This window comes from Cyprinodon variegatus, unplaced genomic scaffold (assembly GCF_000732505.1).
Source record: "Cyprinodon variegatus isolate N-32 unplaced genomic scaffold, C_variegatus-1.0 Scaffold1155, whole genome shotgun sequence".
Taxonomy (NCBI): Eukaryota; Metazoa; Chordata; class Actinopteri; order Cyprinodontiformes; family Cyprinodontidae; genus Cyprinodon; species Cyprinodon variegatus.
This window is the reverse complement of record NW_015151608.1, coordinates 130,695-154,990: the sequence shown is the minus strand read 5'-3', so window position 1 is coordinate 154,990 and position 24,296 is coordinate 130,695. Positions and strand designations below refer to the sequence as shown.

The 24,296-nt window shown below is 36.6% G+C and overlaps 1 protein-coding gene across 4 annotated transcripts in view; it reads left to right on the top strand.

Moving 5' to 3' along the window:
* The first annotated feature begins 496 nt into the window (after positions 1-496).
* The window catches only part of vav1 (vav guanine nucleotide exchange factor 1), a 28,144-nt gene continuing 4,344 nt past the window's right edge, over positions 497-24,296 (top strand). For 2 of the 4 annotated variants that reach the window (XM_015400852.1, XM_015400855.1), the window contains exons 1-24: positions 497-637; positions 907-1,003; positions 1,104-1,220; positions 5,801-5,917; positions 12,695-12,753; positions 14,416-14,481; positions 15,117-15,222; positions 16,432-16,527; positions 17,371-17,439; positions 17,523-17,626; positions 17,726-17,825; positions 18,572-18,667; positions 18,757-18,825; positions 18,918-19,004; positions 19,094-19,179; positions 19,257-19,392; positions 20,338-20,447; positions 20,906-21,007; positions 21,085-21,179; positions 21,264-21,286; positions 21,382-21,418; positions 21,962-22,098; positions 23,582-23,647; positions 23,859-23,890. In XM_015400852.1, the coding sequence (XP_015256338.1) occupies positions 917-1,003; positions 1,104-1,220; positions 5,801-5,917; positions 12,695-12,753; positions 14,416-14,481; positions 15,117-15,222; positions 16,432-16,527; positions 17,371-17,439; positions 17,523-17,626; positions 17,726-17,825; positions 18,572-18,667; positions 18,757-18,825; positions 18,918-19,004; positions 19,094-19,179; positions 19,257-19,392; positions 20,338-20,447; positions 20,906-21,007; positions 21,085-21,179; positions 21,264-21,286; positions 21,382-21,418; positions 21,962-22,098; positions 23,582-23,647; positions 23,859-23,890 (1,997 nt within the window). In that variant the 5' untranslated portion in view covers positions 497-637; positions 907-916. The remainder of the gene's footprint in view (positions 638-906; positions 1,004-1,103; positions 1,221-5,800; positions 5,918-12,694; positions 12,754-14,415; positions 14,482-15,116; positions 15,223-16,431; positions 16,528-17,370; positions 17,440-17,522; positions 17,627-17,725; positions 17,826-18,571; positions 18,668-18,756; positions 18,826-18,917; positions 19,005-19,093; positions 19,180-19,256; positions 19,393-20,337; positions 20,448-20,905; positions 21,008-21,084; positions 21,180-21,263; positions 21,287-21,381; positions 21,419-21,961; positions 22,099-23,581; positions 23,648-23,858; positions 23,891-24,296) is intronic. The other 2 variants (XM_015400854.1, XM_015400853.1) reach the window with 2 other exon arrangements.

Sequence of the window (24,296 nt, the reverse complement as noted above, 5' to 3'; positions counted from 1 at the left end):
TCGTTTCTACTGAGCTGCTTTAGTATGCATACTGCATTCAAGATACGTTTTTCTTTTTTTTCTTTTTCCTGAAGTGGTATTAAAGCAATCTCTCTCTTTGTGGCTCTTTTTTTCTCCCTAACATTTCACCAAAGGGACATAAAATGAAACTGTTAAAAGTTAAAACAAACTCAAACTTTTAAAATCTGCTTATGTCTATGTTAAATATATTCTTTCAAATTTTCTGTTAAAGATTTGAGTAGGTGCTTCTCTGAACACTGATGCAGGCGAATCTTTGCATTTCACAAAAACAGATGCACACTTAGTAATTTTGCATCTGACGAGTTCCTTACATTAACTCTACACGCATATTCTCCTGCAGGCTTATGCTCTTTTTTTTTATCAGTTTGCAGCAGCAACAGCACAAACTTTGCATACATGCATGTGTGTGTATGTGTGTGTGTTAGGGTGCGTCAGAGGAAAGAGGAAGTTGCGGGATGAAGTTAAAAGACTTCAACATAGTGCAGCTCTGCAGAACACCCACTACGGAAGAAAGGCAGAACATGAGCGCCGAAGTCTGAAATGAGATAATGAAAGTTAAGTCAAGGAGTGAAAATCAGGCAAGAAGACATAAAACTGTGTGGAGAAACTAGTGGAGGTAAGATTGAATTGGTTTTAAATTTGCAATGTCAATTGATCAGAAGTCAAAATGTTTTTTTTTTAAGTTTTTCATAAACATCTCTTTTAAAAAGCTGTTTGCTTGAAATGCTGCATGTGAGACCGTTAAATGCTTTCTGTAGGCCAATCAATTTATAGCAGGCTGAACTAAGTTTGGATCTTAATCAATGTTAAACCAAAAGCTGGGCTTTTTTTCTTCTGCAAACATTATATTCTGTAAATTAATCTATCCATACATTGAATTATAAGACAGGCAAAGATGGAGTTGTGGAGGCAGTGTGCGATGTGGTTAATAGACTGCCGTGTTCTTCCTGAGAACCATCGGGTCACATGGGAGGGTGCACAGGTAAAGCTGCATCTGACCCACACCTAAACACCTGCACACAAACCTATACCCCCTTCTTTTTTCTTATCTGTTCAAACGTATGTGTGGTAAATGTCCTCAGGTGTGTGACCTGGCCCAGGCTCTAAGAGATGGTGTATTGCTCTGCCAGCTGCTCAACAACTTGCTCCCCCAGGCCGTCAACTTGAAAGAGATCAACCTGCGGCCACAGATGTCCCAGGTGAATCACAAAACTTTTCCTGCTCCATTTACATAAGTGATTTTCATAGCTACCACTCAGCCAGCATGCATCAATGATGCCTAAAGGTTATAAGATAAGAAAATATTGTTATGTCTTATCTTACATCTTCTGGCTGTATGCAGAGTATTAGTAGAGATGATAGTTAATATTGGAGAAAAATAAAGTTTTTGAAAGAAAAGCAAGATGACACTACTACAAAAAAAATACATTTTGTTAAGGAAATGATCCAGCACATAAAAGGCATTAAAGTCCATATTTTTTCAAATACTCAATTTAAAATCAGTAGAGTTAATTGATAGCAAGAAGATTTCAGGTTTGCTTTAAGTAAAGATTGTAGACACAAATTCATCTTTTTTTTAAGTTAAAAATGCGTTAAGTGAGAGTATAAGTAAAAAAAAAAAAAGGTATTGAAATTACTTTATTTGTATCATTTCTTGCTTATCAACTCTGGTTTTCTGCAAGTTTCAGTGAGTCAAGTGTGAGACCTTATAAGACGTTTTAATATAGGTTTTGTTAATCGGTCAAAGGTAAAGCTAAGCTGTTACCAGATAAAAAGATTACATTTTTTTTTTTCAAGAACCTTAAACACAAACCCAGGAGTGAAATTCTTCTTAGGCTTTGCCAGGAAGTACGAATGTCTGAATCTTTTCATTTTTCAAAGTAAGCTAATTTGAATATTAGTGATATAGCTCACTGCCCAGGGCAGCACAGCATGCGGGGAGTCATGCTCACTTTTTAAAAACTATCTTTCAGTTTCTACCTGGATATGTTTCGTATTGTCTATGTATTTCTTTTCTTTACAACGTTTTAGCGAGAGTTGGCATCCTTAAGGCTTAAGCATTAAAACGGTAAAAAATAAATTGAGATACAGCAGTCGGCTAATAATGTTTAAGCTTTAATCAGATTTAAAGACTGGCAGACTGGGTTTCATTTTAATTCTTTTTTATTTTATGGAAGTATGTGAGGCAGTAAGGGAGGGGTTGACTTGCCTTGGGTGAAAGTTCTGCACAGAATAAAGGAACACCCTAATTCCTGCTTCAATAAAGGGAACAACAAAACACTGCTGGCAGATTCCTCTACAAATTAAAAAAAATGCAAGCTAAATGAAAATAATATGGAAAATATGGATGTTTTCAGACTCTTTAGGGCCTTAAATTGAGATGTGCTCAAACCTACAGAAAACATTCAACTGCCAACTGATTATCTGCTTCTCAGTCATAATTCTGAAGTGCAATATGAAAAGATGTTCCATCAAGGATTTCTATATACTTGATTCAAACATTTTTAGAAATATTGGCCAGTTAATATTTGGCCTTAAAACAAACAAAAACAAATTGTAAAACAGCCATCAAGAATCTCACTCTGTTGTTAAAATATGATATATACTGCACTCAGCCACTGCTAAAGCTAATAGGGTTATAAATAATAATAATATTAAGAAAACTGTATTGATCTCACATTGGAGAAATTTACATCTGCATCTAACTGTTCCCCTCAGGGAGCAGAGGGCTGCCATCGTTGGGCGCCTGGGGAGCAGTGTGGGGTTAAGGGTCTTGGGTCTTTCTCAGAGACCCAGAGTGGAACTCTGTCGGAGTGGAGCTCGAACTCATAACTTCAGGATTCCAAGCTCTATGCCCTAACCACTAACCCTCCCCTGGTTAGCATAGTTAGCATTATGATTTTGCTAAAATATAAATGTTCTTGTTAGATGTGTACTTCAGAGAAAAGCAGGACTGAATTTTCATCAAGTATCACAAAAGTGAACGGAGCTGTTGCTTTTCATCAAATTTTGTGTAACTTGGTGTCAGTTTCTGTAGCTCTTCATAAAGTATTCTAAATCGCTCAAAGAGCTGGCAACTGTTATTTAAAGGTTGTTCAGAAAGACAATTTAAAGACTTTATGCTAGATTAATGACACATCTTTATTTAAGCTATTATAGGCATATGCAATCTCAGGGTTCTTTTATTGTAATTTAACAGTTTAAGAAGTTCATTGTGGTAAAAACATGCTGTTGCTACGGGTTGCAAGTGAGATCACTGATATAATTAGCGAAGAGACCAATGTGAAATGAAGAAATGATAGGTATTAACATAGCAACAAAGCAAATAGACTGTCATGTTTTGCGCCTAGAATTCAGAAGTGGAGCCATGATGCTGTTTCTGATAGGATTTGACATAGATGTCCAAATACTTTGGTGCATATAAATGTGTGTGTGCGTCTGCAGCTGTGGCTTTGCTAAATATGTGAAGTGTGCACGTGAAACTCTGGGAAATCCTGTGAGGTCAGATATGGTTGAGAAATGTCTGCTTATTAACAAAAAGCAGAGAGTTTGCTCTGAGGTGTTTTAAGCACATTGGCTAACCCAATAACATTGCACAAGTTGGGTATAATTCGTTTGCTCTTGTACCAATAATGACTTTGTTCTGAGTAACTGTTGCATGGACAAAAGTACAGCCTTTTTGTTAGTTCCAGGCGTATGAACTAAGAAAAAGGCTGATGAGATGCGTTCAGCAGTGGAAGCCAGAACTTACTGTTTCCCCTTTTCTCAAATTAGAGTTCTGCATTCTACCTCTGCATTTAGCTGTGCAGAAGCAGAATGACAATGACACAGAGAGACAGACAAAAAGACAGACAAACGGAGAGATAGATCTGTCAGGAAGACAGATGAAGGAGAGCAGCATAGTCAGGAAGTTACATAAAGCAACAAATGTCTGACCACCGCTCCCCAAACTGCGCTCCGTGTGGTTTCTTATGCTGCCGTAATTTGGCTTCAATTACTGCTGCTCTGAAAAGCTGTTTTAGTTCACTTCTTTCTGATGCATTTATATTTAATTTAATTTGAGCTGTTCTGAGTACAGGATCAACTTTTACAAAGTGAACTAGTTTTTCAACTAAACACTTGAATTTCTAGTTACACATTAGCACACAATGAGTGTCTCTAGGAGTAATGTAATATTTTGCAAAATCAGGAGAGAAAATGAGATACTTTGCAGAAGCCTCAGGATCATTTCTACTTGGATTGGGCTTGAATGATGCAACTGTAAGGTTCCATTTTAAAAGCAAGGATGACTCGCGGTTGGTTAATATATCCTTTCATTTAGCAGGGTATCAATAACAATAAAAGAATCTGGTAACTTGTTGAAATGCTTGGTTTTTTATTAGCTTTTTATATTACAGTAGTATCTCTGTTCTATTTATTCAGATGAGTAAATTACCATTTCTAAAGTAACACATGCTATCCCTGTTTTACCTGGAGTTGATGTTAAATGAAAAGCCTGTTAATCAGAAACATAAATCCAGTCCAGGTCCTATTGAAAATATTTTGGGTGGCATAAAAAAAAAAGAATTAATCAACCATTGTCACTCACTGTTGACTTCAATATTATATTTCACATTCAATATTATATTTAGCAAAAAACAAAATAAAACAAAACATGCAAAGTACTTGTATACAATAGATAGTTAACTAAACACCTTCAAACTTTGACACTTAAACACAGGAACAACTTAAAAGATATTTGAACGTTTTAATCTGTATCCTAATGAATTTGTAACTACCTTCAGAATATTCTGTTTACCTTTAGAAAATATCTTAATTGTTTTAAAATTGTTTTTACATACAAACACATCTAAAAAAAATTTGAGAGAGGGAGGCCGTTTATGATTTCTGTATTTGCATATCGAAAAACTGTAATAATAAACATTTTGAGAGTTGTTTTAATCAAAATGTGTGCATGTATAAGAAGGTTTGTCTGTCCCTTTTTTATGTAGATGTTGATTCGTTTAAGGTGGGCTGTCTAGTTGTCTAGTTGAAAATCCTGCTTGCAATGCAAACCCCAGCTTGCATTCTTTCTGTGTGGATTTCTGATTTTTGCCTAGTGCATTTGTGGTTTTTCTCTGGTTCATCTAGGTTAATTTATGGTCTGAAAAAAATTGTGTCAATAGGTATGGGTGCCATTCAATTCAGTTTATTTATACAGTGCCAATACATAACACATGTCATCTCAAGGCACTTTACAGAGACAATTCAACCAGATAATCCAGTCAGAGTGATTCAAACATTTCTATCCAAGGAAAACCAGTTGATTGCATCGACTCATTGACTCAAAAGCAATCCCTCACACCACTCATTCTTCTAGCGACAGTGGAGAGGAAAAACTCCCTTTTAGTAGGAAGAAACCTCCAGCAGAACCCGACTCAGTGTGAGCGGCCATCTGCCGAGGCTGACTGGGTTCAAGGAGACAGAAGCAAATATACCAGTTATAATAAATTACTTTGAAAATAGATGGTAATATGTCTATTTATGGGATGATATCTAAATCCTTTCGGCACATCAATCAAATAACATAATGCTCTGTCATTGTAGTGACAAACTAGAACATGTACAGTATTCCCAGATTTCCTAACAGTGTTTTCATGGTTGTATTGTGGCAGAGTAAAAGTGAGTAAAATGAAGTTGAAAGAAAATAAATAAATAATACAAAGATGAAAATTTAATAAAAACACTTTGTTCTTAATTTACAAGATAAAGCAATGTTTGTGCTTTCATTTCTTTTTAGTTTCTGTGCCTTAAAAATATCCGGACCTTCCTGGTAGTCTGCCAAGAGAAGTTTTATCTCAAGAAGAATGACCTGTTTGAAGCCTTTGAGCTGTTTGATGTGCGGGACTTTGGAAAGGTATGAAAACAGTTTTTCTATTTCCCTCTTACAAGGCGCAGATATTTTTTATTCATCATTACACATTAGCTTAACTTTCTATCTTCAGCGGCACCTGGGCCGTATGGGGATTGCAAAGTGCCACAAAATGATTTCAAAAAACAAATGATTAAATGTATACAATGTTTTCAATTTTACTCAAAATGTCAAATAGCTTTAAATGATGTCAAATAACAAATTAAATGAATATGTCAGCAATTATCATATTGACTTCATTCACAAAAGGTATAGATGAATGCAATATGTATGTATTTGTTTTCAATGGGAGTGTACTGCAGCAGAGAAGGAGCTGATTCTGTGAGCCTCATCACCATCAAGGGCTAGGCTAATTCTGCTTCAGTCCAGTTATCTACCCTGAAGGCTGCTTACTGTGAAGGTTAGCTAATCACATGTTAGAGTCTAATTAAAAGCTCAGGGTGACTGCAGCGCACAACCACAGCTCTTGGCTAATAAATGTACAGAGGGCATGGGGCTTTAACATGTGTATATATAGGCAATCATTACTCTTATGGGTGGTGCCTTTCTATTTGTCTATGACTGGACATGTGGATCATCCCTCCTGTGACCCTGAACAGATTTAGGCAACTATGAAAAATATAGAACAGGGAAAGATCTTGTAGAAACTGCAGTTTTAATTACAGGTTCTGTGTGGAACATTACAATTTCTCCAGATAAATAAGAGAACACATAAGGTAGTAGATGCCCATTCTCTGAAGTGGAGTGAGGTAAAGTGTAAACTTATTTAAAAAAAAAAAACTGTTATTTCGGGGGTAACTGACTCTTCATCCATCTTGCATCCTGTTAGATGCAGATACATTCCTCATAACAATTAGCCTAGACTCCACTTCACACAGCTTGAAACTAACGTAACAAATATTCATAACTTCCCTCCTATACATTGAGAATTAATTTAGCAGTCCAAACATGACCTAGTTCTCACTCAGTTTTTACTGGACCAAGTTTTAATAACTTTGCTTATGCTCAGTGATATCTGTAGTGTTATCTGTTTAAACAGTGTTGTGCTTTAGTGTTGTATGGTCTCTGTGAATAGGTCTCTGATAAAACAGAGAATTAATCCCTACATGGATAAATAATGGATATAAAAGCAATGAAAAAATATATGTATACGTATAATGACATTAAGCACTTAACATATTGATTACATCCCTTTAGAAAAGCAGAGCAAGCTTTTTTTTTCATTACAACTGTGTGCATAATCAAGTAATTTAACTTCACCTACAACGCTCGCAGTGTACTGACATCAGGTTTAAATATATAACAGCAATGTACATGTGTTTGGTTAGGATGTGCTTTTTTTCTCAGGGGGTGTAGCTGACTTATCAGGCTGTGAGCTGCTTTTTTTTATGTTCATCAGAGAGATAGGATGGAGGATGAAACTTTTTCTGCGGTAGTTAGTGTTTGCAAATAGAGCTCTGTAGAGCCAACCAAAGATAGAAGTGCTTGCAGAAAATGTGGTCTGCAGAGATGTTAGCTGTTTTTTCCCCCCCTAATTCTAGGCTTGTACCAGTCTTGGATGGAAGGACGGTCAGCCCCACTGATTGTTCTTTGCAAACAATTTGACCCTGTCTTGTTTTGCGATTAAACCAAATCACACCAGTGACAAACATAGGAAATAAGAAGTACTTGCGTTGTAGAAGATGACTAGTGGCTCCTTTGGAAGGTTTTACTACTTGTGTAGCTACAGTAATTACAGTCTCTGCTGGGCTTTCTTTTGAACAGCATGTGTGAGAACCAGGACAGGTTCCAAAAGTGGGACAGTTTGGTTATGTCACTATGCGTCTGAATGATCATGCCTCCAGGAATATTACTTTGGCTGACTGGTCAGTGCGCATGACTTTAACCAGGGAGTGTGTGGGATTGAATCCTGCCTGGGTCCTATGTGTCTAACTTGCAACACTAGGAATTTGAAGATGTTGAGAATATTGTTGTCCTGACTCTTGTCTATCCAAGTGGACCGGGGGGTGTCCTGTGTTGGTGGAGAATATGTTACCTATCCTCACCTACTGAAACTGGTTAGTTAGGTGCATTAGGTTAGTTGCAGGCATCTGATAATCGAGTGATGAAGGTGGAGGATGTTAAACGTCAGCATTAGGAGCATCTGGTGCTCCTAATGTCTGGGCAGTGTATCTTGAAAGTTGAGCAGAAGAACACAACATCATCCTGCTGGACATCGCTGATGGTCCAGGATTAAGTGAAAGCTGACATTCCTAGATGCTCGGCTAGTAGGTAAACTGCAGAAGTTCACTGATGTGATGTTCTTCAGATACTTCAATACCGGATGCTCAAAGACGTTTTAACATCACAGATATCAGGGCTAAATGCCTATAGTTGGGGCGACAGTGGCGTTGGATGTAGGAGTTTGCCCTGAAAATCGAAGGATTGACGGATAAAAAGCCCCAGCTCCGACTTGGCAAGACACTTCACCTGCATTGTCTACTGATGGTGGTCAGAGGGCCCGGTGGCGCCAGTGTACGGCAGCCCTGCTTCTGTCAGTGAGCCCCAGGGCAGCTGTGGCTACAATGTAGCTTGCCACCATCAGTGTGTGAGTGTGTACGTGAATGGGTGAATGAATGTAGTGTAAAGCGCTTTGGTCAAGTCTCCTAACTTGAATAAAGGCGCTATATAAGTACATGCCATTTACCATAGTTGTTAAATTTCATTTATGTGGGACTGGGATGATGGTGAAGCTTTTGAAGCATGAAGGACAGAGCTCCAGAGTGTTGCTTATGGTCTGAGTGAAGGCCGGGGGAAGTTGGTCAGCCCAGGATTTCAGGCAGAAGAGAGAAAAAACATCAAGTGCTGGAGTTTATGGGTATCTTTAGTTCAATTACAGCATTAGGGAGAGAGGAGAAGGGTTATCACAGCATGGAGGGACTGGTTTACCTTGTGTTGTCCAAGGTCCTACAGGCTGTATCAATGTTAATAGCTATGAAGCTGCTTTTAAAATCACACTGTAGCTTTTCTTAGCTGCTCTAAACTCCTTTTGATTCTGGCCTGCTTACACAGGGACTGGTCTTAACTATTGTAAACCTCTTTTGTTGTACGAACAACCTTCCTTAGACGAGAAGAAAAAACGTTAGTATTTATGGCCTAGGCTTTAAGTCCAGGTAATTCTCTCATTCTCTCTGTGCTTGCTCAAACTGTTAAAACCCAGACACATTAATGATAAATGACATGATTTACCAGTATCATTATCAAAAATTTAAATGATATCTTGATGTAATGGCTGCCTTTTAGGACTACATTTTTGATTGTGACCTCATTTAATGGCCTCCCTAGCTGGTAATTACCCTCTCTTAAAATCGTTGCTGTTTAAATGCATCTTTCATGTTATTTAACCTGATTGTCACCGAGAAAACCTTGCAATGACAGAATGCATTAAGCTTTAAAGTTAGAGCTGGATTTACTCTCCGCCTGCAGCAGAATCCCATGCAGTAACAGGGAAAAAAAGTGTGCAGAAATTACTCAATGTGATTGATAACCTTTGATGGGCGGAGGACAAGTCTTCTTCAGTGCATATAAGTAAGCTTAAAGTGAATAATAATAGCTCCCGACAGAGACGGTGTCGTCAAATGCACAATTAAATACATCCTCACCAAGTTCTTGCCTGTTGAGATGAAAATATCAAATACTCACTCCCAGAGTCGCTATTTATTAATTCAATTTACTAAATACTTTACTCATTTATGAAACAGAACACTGGGTTATGGTTCCAGAGAAAGCTGCAATCAACTCAAATTTATCATGAACAAATATGGCCTCATCAAGTTTAAAGATCTCCAGCAATATTTCTATTGGAATGCCTTCAGCACGCTCTATTCAAAGAGCAGTATGCCTGGTGTAAATGCAGTGTATTTCTTTGGTGCATATGGATATGTCTTAAATAAGAAACAGTTTATTGAAAAAAAAACAACACAACAAATAGCTGCGGGTCCTGCAGTGATACACTTTCTCCTGAATCCTCTTTAATAATGTAAATTCAGTTCATTTAAGAAGAGCTAATGCAGCCAGGATATATGTGAAGCTCTATAGAAAAAGAAAAGAAAAAACAACTACTATAGGATAATCTAAAACATTCAATTTCAAACTGCTGCTTATCTAGTTATTTAAATATTTGGTCCTGAAAATGACAGTCAATGCAGTAGGGGAATGTATAACACAATGATGCCAGAACAGAAACCAACGCTTTGAGTAGAGTCCGGACTTGCTAGTGCAGCTTGCAGATTACCCACACAGCCCTAACAGGAAGCACATTGGTAATTTTATAATTTGAAAGGGCTGAGTGCGTGACATCTGTGTTCTCAGCTTTCTTTACTTTCTGTGTTGCTGCATTCGGTTAAGGTGAGAAAAATAGGGGGCTTGAGAGTTGGGCACTCTTTTGGGTTTAAGTGTAAATGAGGAAGTTCTGTCCTCAGTGACAAAATGAGTCAGCAGGGTGCTGGAACCAGGACTCTTGAGTCCTTTTATTAGCTTCCAGTCTGTTACTGTCACTGATCTTCTTGTTTCGCTTTGTTAGTTCCAGTAAAGCAGCATGTTATACATAATTTAAACCAATGAATGAAGTATCAATACAATGAAATATAAAGTCATATGAAAAATAATTCATGGTACATATTGTGGAAAATTTACTTTTACTATTATTACTTGTACTACTTGTAAAATGTAATTTGGATTTAATTCTAAATTTGCCAATTTCTTTTTCGTAGCCCAGGTAAGATACCGCTATTTGTTCTTAAGGAGTCTACATTAATCTTAAACAATTGTTTAACATGAACTCAAACCATTTTCCCAGATTCTTGAGATGTCAGAATGCTCTGTCTCTTAAAACTCTGACTCCAGTTGTGATCCTTTTTAATCTCCACCAAATTCTTCATTGACTTTGGTTCAACATTTCTCTAAAGGTTGTAGTTATTTCTTTCACATCAGCCAATTTTTCCACGGCACTTTTTCTTTTGGATAAACTTCCCAGAAATATTTTGGGATTAAACAAATCCTTCTGCAAAGAGTTGGCTTGATTTTATGGCTTATCCTCCTTCTGAATAGTGTCATAGACAGTCAACTGCAAAAAAAAAAAAAAAAAAAAAAAAAAAAAGATTCCACGGAAGTCAACAGTCTTCCAAAAATAATGAGGAGCAGAGTTCAGGCTTATTTTAAAAATATAACCTAAAAATTTGGAGAAAAAAATAATATTTGGAGTAGGAACCCATTCTAAAAAATGAACACAGTCAAGAGATTAGAGTTCAATAGATAAATGCTATGGAATGGGATCTTACTCTGGGGCACACCTTTATTTATATTCAATTCAGTTTATTTATATAGCAATATACCAATTCAAAACACATCATATCAAGGCAATTCAACCAGATGATACAGTCAAATTGATTCAAAGTTTTCTATCTAAGGAAAACCAGTGGATTGCATCGACTCATTGACTCGAATGCAATTCCTCACACCAAGCATGCTTGTAGTGACAGTGAAGAGGAAAAACTCCCTTTTAACAGGAAGAAACCTTCAGCAGAACCAGGCTCAGTGTGAGCGGCCATCTGCCGAGGCTGACTGAGGTTCAAGGAGACAGAAGCAGAGATACAGAAAGAAGCAGAGATACAAAGGCAACTGTAAACAGAGCCAGCTCCCATGTCAGAGGATGAAAGAGAGCACATCTAGCCAGTGACAGTCAAAGAGACAGGACTACATTGAAAAACAGGCCGATTTCAAACATAGGTGTTGATGGAAGCAGCACAGTTGATATTTCTCTCCAGTATGGAGTCACAGCCAAACAGGAACAGACCAGACAAAGCTAGTATGAAAAAAGCAGAAAGAGCGTAATGTAAGAGATTGAACTAACAAATTCTGCAGAGCGGGAAAATAGAGATATAATGAAGCAGAATGATGAAAAAGGGTCCCTTTGTCCTCCAGCAGTCTAATCGAGATAGCTCAGGATAACCTGAGCTAATCTAACTATAAGCTTTATAGAATTGTATAGAATTAATTTACCGTAATAACATTTTCACTTAACTTTTAAATTGTTGAGTTGTGCCTTCATATCACATATATACAAATCCTAAATAGTTGCTAAAAAGTCCAAACTCAGATATTTTCCCAATAACAGAAAAAAAGTTACTTAATTTGGTCTTTAAACAAATTTCGTTAAGTTCTGCTTCTGTTGCATTTTTCTAAAATCAGTCTTTAAAGAACTATCTGCAGAAGTGATCAAAGCAGTTCTTTCAAATATTTATTTCATCAAAAATACTTCCACCCCATTAATGCCCTAAATGAAAGGGAAGCTCTTAAAAGCTGCTGACTGAGACTTTTTGGTAAAAAGAAAGACACAAAAGAGCTGTTATAAAAGAAAAATTCAAATGGTAGATCTCATCAAAAAAAATCTAAATAATTTTCATTTTAAAGCATTCTTAAATATTTAACATTTGCAACACAATATTCAAAAACGACTGAGTTGAAATACAGATTAGAAATAAAAGTTAGTCTAATATGGACCCTTGTGTCATATCTCAGAAGCTGTGACCAAATCTCTCATGAAACTAGTAATCTTAGCTTGCTCATCCAGATACCATCTTTAAGAAGACTGAAACTGAGTTAAAGCCGCATAATTTAGTGTCTTTATAACATGTTTAACAGTGTTTATCAAATCACTCCTCCCTTTATTCATTTCATTAACATCATTATGGTTTTCATTTTGGTTCTCCTTTTGAATTGCAGGTCATGAACACTTTGTCCATTCTGTCCCATTCACATGTTGCTGTACAACGAGGATTTCAGTGAGTAAATTTGTGACTCTCTCATTCTGATTGTTTTGTCCATTCTGTTTGTATTAATCCTATTCATTAAACCATGTATTATTGACTGAATAGGGTCAAAATCATGAAACGTTTTAGAATAATTTAATCTTTATAAGAAAATCACATGGTTCTATTAAACGCAATTTGTTGAATAGCTTAGAAAAATCCCGCATATCAATAAAGTGTGAATCATAACTAATCATAAATCATTTACCAGGCAAACAGGAGGTGGTTTAAGTGGTGCTAATCTATGGCTTAGCTGCACCACTGGCCTCATTTTTCATTTAGATCTAATTTGCAGTTGTTTACATGATCAAGTGCTGGCTTGTTCACCCATCTTATCAACCTTCTTCCACAAACAACCCTGCATGTCCAAGTGTGCCAACCACGCATGGTTTTAAACAGCTGCTCACCATTATTCACCTGTGTTTAATTAGCAGCAGCTGGAAAATAGATGTTACTGTAGCTCTACAAATGCTAGGTTTGAGTGTTGACCCATCTATAAATGAAGTCCTTCCTTCTCTGCCTATTTTCTGTTTTATTACCGTCAATAAAGGCCACGAAAATCTGCCACGGAACTGGTGGTTTAAAGGGTTATAGAATGGAGTTAAATCAAGCTTAGTGGTAGAAAATGTGTAAAAAATCATTTGTAGAGTGTGGCTTGAGTGAAATGTAATGGTCTGAACTGTATATAAATGTTATTGCTATCATTAAGCTGCAAAGAAAAAAAATATGATGAATGACTCTTTAAGATGTTTCTTTCAGCTGGTAGAGCCACTGCGGGACAGCATGTTCTACAACTAAATTAATGATATTCAGATGAAAAAGAAAAAAGAAAACTCTTTTTCACTAATATACTGGTATTTTATTGATCGGAAAACAGGTCGCTAACTAGAAATTCCATTGAGCTGTTTTTGATAATATTTGATTAAAGATATAAAAACATAGAGGTATGGCGAGACAGTGGTGTAGGATGCAGGAGTTTCTCCTGCAAAGAGAGGGTTCAACCCCCACTCCTGTCCCCAAAGCCACTTTGTCCTAGGTTCAGACATTTTCCCTGCATTGCCTACAGGTGGTAATCAAAGGGCCCGGTGTTCCCTGTAAATGGCAACCTTGTTTCTGTCAGAGAGGCCCATGTAGCTTGCCTCCATCAGTGTGCAAATGACTGAAAGTAATGTAAATAGTCCCTGACATGAAATATAGCTTCATAAGTACAGGCCATAAACGATACGGACAACATCCTTCCTAGACTAGCGTCACAATGCAAGATATGGGGTTTATACATAAATGCAGTTTTTAAAAAAATCCCACTTGCTATGGATCTTATGCTGTATGACGGACTCCCATCTCAGTACTTTCACCCACACTGCCCTGATTCTCATCCTGATTTTCACTTCTTCATCGGTTTTACTTCCTTCTACGAAGTGTTCTTGCTGCTTTCCTTCTTCACAAGTTAACTATAATTCACCTATGCTCAAATGGAAGTGTGACTTCTAACCAATCACATTGACAGCTTAATAAGATTTATATTCTCTGGAAATTATTCAAGAAATTAGTTGTCTTATGTATTTTTCACTCTCATAGCAGGAGGTAAATGAAGCAGAAAACATATGGATCTAAATCTATTTTTCTTTTCCCCAGGCCTTTTCCTTTGGAAGGATCGGCTCCAGATGATGAGATCTATAGTGGCCTTTCTGACCAGATAGAGTAAGTTGCTCAGAATATATAGATTTTTATCTTTCAAGAAAAAATTAAAAATGGATTTTTTCTTTATTTGGACATGAGGAGATGCTTTACCTATTAAAATGTATTGTCAAACAGGTTTAACCATTTTTACTTTCTGTTTGCAAGAAATTTTACAAACAGAGAGTAAGAAGTACTATTTATTGTAAATGAATTTTATGTTGAAGTTCTTTTAATTTAGGAACAATAACACAGCAGTAAAAAAAGTTGGAAAAAAAATGTAACTCTACTAGTTAAAAAATTATTTCCCATTAAGCAAAAATTGAAATATAAATAAGTCCTTTTTTCTTTCAAATAAGTGTATTCGTTCTTGAATTGAGGAGGTAAGTGAGACACTTTACTAATGGAACCAGACAATTTACATTTAAAATAAGAAAAAAACAATTCACCTTATTTTCCTACTCAAATTAAGGGAAATACACTTAATTTAAAAAAAACTTGTCCTTCTTTCAAGATCAATTTAGCAGTGTAAAATCTCATTTTAAGCAATTTTAACAGTCTCACTTCACCACCTATAACTTTAAAAGCTACATCATTGTTTGATAAGCTCTACACAAACACAAACAAACAAATAAATGGTGTTTGCTTTCCATTGTCAGTGATACAGTGGATGAAGATGACGACTTGTACGACTTTGTGGAGGATGAGGATAATGAAGGCGATGAGATCTATGAAGACTTGATGAGGACAGAGCAGCCTGAAACTGTGAGTGCTTCACACAGTGTTGTTCCTCAAACAGCAGGCAGCCTCAGAGCAGCCTCTGGTAACCTACAAACTCTGCAGGTCTTTGACATTCGTCATTTTGAACTTTAGAAATGAGTCAGGTTTCCCCGACCATCTGTTTTCTGATCACATCAAACGCCGGCTTGAGTCTGACTGAGGGTCCTGAGAGACAGAAGAACTTTTAGGTCATGCACTGTGGTCTTTCACTATCATAGATATTCTTGTATTATAGATTTAGATGAGGAAAATTTGTTCTGTCTGTCAAAACATCATCTCCTCTGTTAACTGCACTGGAATTTGCATAAAGATCTGTGTTGCTACATTAGCATAGCTTTTGTGCTTTGTTGTTTTTGTAATCTTGTGTGAAGATTACCACTTTGTGTTTCCTTTCATGTGTATTTTAGTTCAGTTTGTTTACCTTTTTGACTGGTATGGTATTTCTCCAGTATATTTCTAAGTTTTTTTTACTAAATTTTGTCTTTTCTTTCTCTAGTCATTATTTGTGTATCTTCTTATTTGTTATCTTTCTTCCCTGCTTTTTTCCCCCTTTTTTGTTTTTCTCTCTTAACCATAACCTTCTGTTAATTGGCTAATTCAGTGTACCTATGTTTCTATTTTTCCTATGTCTTGATCCCTAATAGGTTTTCAGTCAGTTGCCAATTGAGCCTCAGTTTATTTCAGTGTCTTCTCTGGATCATCTGCCTCAGAATATGATTTAAAAAAAAAAAACACTATACTATGCTGCTTCTGAGTTTCACTCTGCACATTAAAAGTTGTCGTCTATAATAGTCTTAACTAAATATATTTATGTTCCTCTATCTTTTTCCTTTTTCTCTCCATATTTTAAGCCATTATTTTCACAAAAAACGTGAGTCAGTCATGGAAATGGAGAGCATGCAGAAATATTCTATATTCATGTAAAGATTTCAAATGTAACATTATGTATTTCAGGAGCAGTTTTTGTAAAAATGTTATTGGGTAGTCATGATTAGAAAAAAAACAGTTGTGATAATGTTTCATGCTTTGTGCTATATTAATAATTCTTTGTTTTGCATTAGATGTTTTATTCAACATAAACAAATATATTTGTTTTTTGTTATTTATTCAAAAAATAAATAAAAAACACATGTTCAAGCGTATAGTAGGAACTGTGGAGCCTTGTCTGACATTATGCTTTCTCTCCTTGTGCAGCAGCAGAAGACTGGTGTTGACAAGCGAGAGTGTTGCCTGCAGGAAATCCGACAGACTGAAGAGAAATACACTGATACACTGGAATCTATCCTACAGGTATGAAAAACACACAAACACATGCATAGTCCCATAGATGCAGAGCCCTGTGTGTTTATTTAAACCATTGACGATACAGTATAAAATATCTTAAAATAAATCTTCCTTTTTATTGCAATAATTTCCTTCCTTTCTATCTACCTCATGTTCTTGGTGGAAAGATTCACACAGATTGTTGTTCTGCCTTCTTTGTCAAAGTTGTTTCAAACTTTTTAATTGTTACTTTGACTAAAGATACAGACAAGTCTAAGTAAATGGCTATTTTCTTTGAGTCATTGTGAAGACAAATGGCTTACTTTAATTTGATGCTCTCCCAGCTTTCCCATCGTGAGAACTGGCTACGAGAAAATGATGCCATATGTATTATAACCCCTATGTACTTTCCTTTTAAGCTACTTTTTAAACTACTATCTGTCTCACATATACTTACAGGCACACCAAATTGGATGTCTGTAGTTTAATTGAAAACTGCTTAAAAGATCTGAGTAATTATGTTAGCATCTATTGCACCTGATGTGTTAGGCCTGAGTGAGGGTTTAAGGTGGAAATAAATGGGGGGTTTCCTAAATAGAAACCTATTTTTATTAGATTTAACAGTAATTTAAATGTTAATTTGTTTTTGTTGTTCATTTATTTTATTTGGATTTCACATGGCTGTATTTTATTAAAATATCAATATAGCAATAATAAAGTATTCTAAAATTTCTTTAATTTATATACAGATCTCTACACCTGCTAGGTCAGATGCCTTATACATTCTGGAGATTGTGCCAGTAGGTTCTAAAGCTCTTAAGAAATGTCCTTGAACAAATATTCATCAATATTTCCCCTGTTTCGTTTCAGCACTTTATGAAGCCCCTTGAAAAGTTTCTTCAGCCTCACGACATTGAAAGTATCTTCATAAATGTAAAGGTAAGGTAGAAGATTGTCTGGTTAGTTACTGAAAGCCCTGCATTTAATAATGACTCATCCATTTGGCTGTGGGTTTTTCTTAGGAGTTGGCTAAAACCCATCGGTCTTTGCTGGAGGAAGTCCGAAACTCAATTTCAAATCTCGGAGCCAAGAATCTTTACCAGGTGTTTATAAACTACAAGGAAAGGTATGCAGCACCTCCAAAAGCATATATACCCAACTGTTCCCGCTGATTAGAAACATTGCAGATTTAAATGTTTCAATGATTTATATATTCTCCTATCAGGCTCCTACTATACGGCCATTATTGCAGCCAGGTAGAGGCAGCAACAAAGCACCTAGATAAAGTCTCAAGTGACAGAGAGGATGTCAGGATGAAGCTGGAGGTGAGGATGTCCCCACAATGTCAAAAACAGATACAACTAACCGGGAAGTCAGAATTTTTTTTTTTTTAACTCTGCTGGATAAGCATTTTATTCGACTGATGGGAAAGTACTTTTGAGATTGGTTCTGTTTTTTTGATTGTTTGTTTTTACATCCGCGAGCTGTTCTCTAAGCGAGACCTTCAGAAGTGAAAAGGAGAACTCATGGTCTGATTTCCTCCATTTCATTTCATCACAGAGACAAAGCAGCCTGTTCTAATCCATTTACATGTTCAATGAATTATCTCCCTGTCATTTCTTATAGGTATACTGTCGGCTCTTGGCTTAAATATTGAAAACAAACCTTTTTACCAACCAGAGGAGGATTGTTAAAGGCTCATTTCTTTTAATATTAATTTCCAAAGACTTTGCTCATGAACTTGTACATATTTAGTCTATTTAGATCCAAGAATCCCAGGAGTAAATGTCAGTTTTAAGATTGTTCAAAGTTCTCTTTAGTTGAATTCTTTCTGAGCATCTACAAGTTTTATTTTAGCTTATGATTCTTTTTCCATTTCATGATAGTGTGAAGGCACATGTATCACCTGTTATCGATGACCTTTATGACCTGGGAATATAAATGTATATTACATGTACAGGAAACTCAAGAGAGTGTTTTAGTATAAAGCATGTGAAACAAAATATAGAAATCTGTCTCCATTTTCATTAAATTTACCTCACAGATACTGACTTCTTGTCTTCCTCTTCAGGAATGTTCAAAGAGAGCAAACAGTGGCCGTTTTTCCCTCAGGGATTTACTCATGGTTCCTATGCAGAGAGTCCTTAAATATCATCTACTGTTGCAGGTCTGTGTGGACACCTGTTATACAAGCGCTCAAAGTACCTTTGGTTTCTGGTCGGTTTTATGTAATGTCCTGTTTTTTAATTGTGTTAGGAGTTGATGAAACACACAACTGACCCAACAGACAAGGACAATCTCAGAGCAGGTCTTGATGCAATGAGAGTAAGTGTGTGTGTAAAGACTGATTTAAATTTCTAACCAGAAGTTTGTATTTTATTTTTTTTTTATTCATTCATTTCTTTATGCGTTCTCAGGACTTGGCTCAATGTGTTAATGAAGTGAAAAGAGACAACGAGATCATTAAACAAATCACCAGCTTTCAGATGTCCATAGAAAACCTGGTAAGGTCATTCAATTCAATTCATTTTCTCTTCTTTGGGCGGGCGTGGGGGTGCTCTGATAGGATGTTGATAATCTTCTGCTCCTTTAGACTCAGTCTCTGGCACTCTTTGGCCGTCCAAAGATCGACGGTGAGCTGAAAATCTGCAGCTCAGAGAAAAAGTCCAAACAGGACAGGTCGGTATTGTTATTATAACCATCATGATTCCTGTAGGTTGGCTCCATGATTGACACCATGTTTTACTTTAAATCAGATACGCCTTCCTTTTCGACAAAGCTGTGATCATTTGTAAAAAGAAGAGCGGAGAAAGTTTTGAGCTCAAGGAAATCATTGAACTACATAACTACCACATACGAGATGAAGTCACAGTGGAAAAGGACAACAAGAAGGTAATGCCTATTGCAGGGGTCATCTCCTTCGGAAATATTAATGAATCTCAGTACAATCACAGCTTTGCTGTCAGCAAATTAGAGGTTTGTTAGAGAACAAACAACAATATGAAGGCCAAGGAACACACAGACAAATCAGGGGTAAAGCTGTAGACAAATACTGAACAGGAATGGGTTTTTACACTATATATAAATATTTGAAGATCTTACAGAAAAGTTATTAATTTTTCATCTGATAATCAAACGAGCATAGCACATAGACATTAGCTAAAACTACGTGACTATGCAAGGAGAGCATTATCTATGGAAGCAGCCAAAATGACTCTGGGGGTCTTGAGTGAAAGGGAAAAATTTTTAGTGGCAGCTAAGAATTAGGGTTATGGCAAGGAGATCTTCCAAGCTAGAATACTAGGAATTTATCACAAATGGAGAATTGTAAAGAAAACACAGTGAACATGCAAATGCAGATCAGCAGTGATATGAGGCCGATGATTTCTCGATTGTCTATGAAGTTTTTCCCACTGGGAAAACTTTTCTATCTCAACTAACCTTTGTGGGTCAATAGAAATGTCACTCTAAATATGCTAGGGCTACGTTTTCATTTCAGAGGAGTCGGCAAGATTTTATAGTTAAGATTTACAGACAGTATGTATCCAATCTGAATGAGTTGAGCAAGAAGAAAGTGTGAAGCTGGTAGAGACATACACCGAATGACCAACAGCTGTAACTGCAGCAAGAGCTGGTACCACAAATGATTTGGACAAAGAAATTAAAATATAGAAGAATCTCACATTTGAACATGATTAAAATGGAATAGAAGTATATCATTCAATTCCTCTTTACATATGCATCTACAATCTGCAAAAATAAAAATCTTATGCAAGACCCTGTAAATGTTGAGTACCTCCATTAAGCAGGCACGTGTGTGTGTTTCTGTGTGAACAGTGGTCATATCTGTTCCTCTTGCTGAATTGCTACGGGAGGTTTGGTTACGATTTCTACTTCAAAACCAGAGAACTGAAGAAAAAGTGGCTGGAGCAGTTCGAGATGGCAATGTGAGTTATCACGCATGGACACACGCACACACTGGTACCAACCTACCGAATAGGCTTAAACTGAAGCAAAAAAATATGGCCACTTTTCACAGCTGAACAGTCAGATTTTTCCCCAAGATTTTTTTAAAAGACACACAAAGCAGATGTGAAACTTCATCACATTAAACTGGCTGCAGTATCTGCATGCCTGGTCTTCAAGACTGATCAAAGTTCTATATGCAAACTATATCAGCTTAAGAAACACCTGGAAATTTTACTGAAATTCTTTTATAATAGTGATTACTGAACCCAACAAGAAATGCACAGACATCTCTTTATTTCTTGAATGTTTTATCTGACTTCTAAGCACTACAGCAAAGACAGTTCATTTTTTTCAAGTGTTTACCTTGACCTGCTAAAAAAAAACAGCAGTGTGTCCAGCCTTGGTCAAAGCCTTTCTACTGTGCATATTGCTGCAGGTCAAACATGAGTCCTGAGAACTCGACTGCAAATAACCACGACTTCCAGATGCAATGCTTTGAGGAAACAACCTCCTGCAAAGCCTGCTCAATGCTGTTAAGGTACTTTTCCACCTCTCACAACTCATATATTATTAAAAAGGATATACTAGAGCTTAATCCCTTCATGTTGTATCCAGGGGGACATTCTTTCAGGGCTATCAGTGCACGCGTTGTAAAATGGCAGCACATAAGGAGTGTTTAGGCAGAGTCCCCGGATGTGGACGAAACTCAGGTGTGTTTTTTGGCATTCATAGTTGCAAATTTATTCTGGTTTTGGTTAAATGTATTTATGAAATCTGTCCTTTTGAATTCACAGATTATTCTAGCAATAATAAAAAGGTATGAAAATAGATTAAAATAAGTATCTAAATGTCAATATTCCTCCTAAATCTTTTTTCTTTTACTACATTAAACCTTTCTCTTTGCACCCTCAGGATAGAACACCGAGATCCTCAGGGAGTTCCAGCCCAGGTAAGGTATTGCTTATTAATCTTTCAATCATTCTATTGCAGCCTAGAGGTTTGTAAAATACTTTCATGAAAATAATTTACTCTTTTACAAAGTGCCTCTATTTCTTCTAATTTTGTCACTAAAGTTTTACATTATCAAACCCTTTGAGGAATTATTAGTTTAGCTAATAGTTTAGTCATTATTGATTATAGAATTATATAACTGCAGTAAAAAATCCTTTTTAAGGCTTTGGGATTCCAAGGAACTACCATAAGAACCATAGTAAAAGCTTGGAGAAGTGGTGAACTTTTCTAGAAGTGGTTGGCTTTCCAAATAAATTACACCAGAGGCACCTAAAAAGGTCAACTAAAACCTTGCAGACCTCACTTGCCTTAGATAAGGTCAGGGTTCATACTTTAGGTGAGAAAAACTTTGGGAAAAAATGGAAAAACTGAAGAAGTCTGTAAGGGAGCAAATACCTTTTCACACATCTGAATGTCCAGTTCTGTTCTTTCCAGTATTATACAGTAGAATAGAATCCCCTCCATTCCTCCTTCATTTCAGGATGTCCAAAGATGGAGGTGTGCCAGGAGTATTATGGCCTGCCGCCACCCCCTGTGGGCTTTGGCCAGCCTCTTCAGCTCTTTAGAGGTGACATAATCGAGCTGACCCGGGCCGATGTTGAGCTGTCCTGGTGGGAGGTAAGCCTGGATTAAAGCAAACATGCTCCCTTATTACGAGTCTGGCTACTTTTCTGTAGTTTTTTTTTTTTTTTTTTAAACATTGTTCTTGTTTTTTTAACCTTATTTTCTGCCTTTCACTTCCTTCCTCAAACCAAGCCTTCACTAGTCTACTCCTGTCTGTGGTCTGTGCAGTCTGTAAGATTCGCTTGAATGCTGATTGGGAAAATAAATACATTAAAATTAAGTTTCATTTCCTCAGAAAGTCAGGAGAAAGATACTTTAAACACAAACAATGCTGATGATACTCTGAACCTTTCTCTGCCCCAAACTTAGAGTGTATGTAAATACATTTGATTTGGGAGTTATAGCATAAAGCATCATGGATGCTGGGGAAGGTTCTCAGTCATCCAACACATGGACAATCAAAACACTGTCAACAACTAAATGCAAGCTGAATTTGATACTGCAAGCTCATCTAGGAGGATCATGTCTTGCAAGTCAATGACTGGATGCAATGAACTAGTTTTCTTTGACAGAAATATTTAACTGGCCTGACTGTAATGTCTCTCTAAAGTGCTTTAAAATGATGCGTGTTGTGGAGCTATATAAATAGTCCAAATTGAATTGAATTATGACTTAATCCATCTTGACAGAAAGGGATAGTCTGGGATGACATCTGCTGATGAGAAATTACTGATCAGAAGTAAACCATTCATCCATCTACTGCCACTTATCCTCCAGAGTGATGGGGATCTTCAGCAGTCTATGGGCAAAAAAATGATGGGCTAAACCTTGAACATTTTTAACCGATTCGGAGACTGATGCTTTTTCTTTGGTGGGCAGTCATAGATCAAGCGGTAGAGTAAGGATTTGCAACTTCCTTCAGCTTTTTTGAGTTAAATAATCTTCTGAATCATCACCATCCTAAGACTCCGCCCATAACATTAACATAATGAATAATCTAACACCAGCAGGAATATAGTGCATACCTTTTCATCCTCTTCAGCATGTATTGATACAAAACTGCATTGTTACTCAATATATCATTAAAAACAAGGAGGTACAAATTTTAATAAAGTAATTGCAACTATTATCAAACATTCCTGTTTTTTCTTCTTTCATTGAAACTAATAAGATGAACAGAACAAAGATAATTGTTTTTTTGTATCTATTGAGTGTCTTCAAGTTGTAGGATGCAATAAAAGTTCTGCATTAAGATAACTCAGAGTCATAATAATCTCCACTGATGGAGGAAATTGGACCTATTGAATTATTTAGACTTCCTGGATATCCATATCTGGTATATTTGATACCCCTGTCATGGTTATGTTTTTATATGATTTATTTTTCTGTAACCAGACTTTGCAGAAATACCTTTTTAAATGTGTCACATTGCAGAGTTTCTATGTAACTTAATGATTTATGTCTGTTTAATGATGCACCTGCTCTGAAATTACAGTCTGGTTAGTCCTTTCTAACCGTGTGATTGTATGTTTCACAGGGAAAAAATCTGACGAGTGGTTCAGTGGGGTGGTTCCCTTGCCAAAAGGTTCAGCCCTATATCTCCGTAAGTACACCAAGCATGAACTGCTGCATACACACGGCCTGGGCTTTTAGGAAAGGAAAGAAGCACTTTAAGTCTATTTTATTTTGAAATATTGTCAGTTGCTTCAATTTGTGGCACCAAAACAACCATTATTGGTATTTAAAAGTGACAAATGATTCCCTCATGAACATTGACTCATATATAACCTCTGTATGATCTTACCTTATTCCAGAGGCCAACCCCAGACCTGTCCGGCTTCCTCTGGTGAGTAAGAGCAGGAATTGAGCAAAATGACTCACTGTCCAACCACAGCTAGCCTCATATAGCCTGAGTTCCTCCTGCTATGCAGGTCTCAGCAGAACTGACTGGGAAACACCAGAGTCCTGACACAGAAAAAAGCTCTAATGACGGCTGTAAAAACAGAAGCATATACTGAGAAAAAATTCAAGAGTTTTTTAAGTTGTATTTAGAAAATACTGTTGTGCAACATTGATGGAATGACATTGCTAAATGCAGTTTGTACTGAGAACCCTGTTGTGCAGCGTTTGTTGTGTAGATACAAACATTAGGCCTAATACTTTTTAGAAGCAACGATTATTGTAAGTAACAAAAGTTAGCGTTGTTTATCTATCTATCTATCTATCTATCTATCTATCTATCTATCTATCTA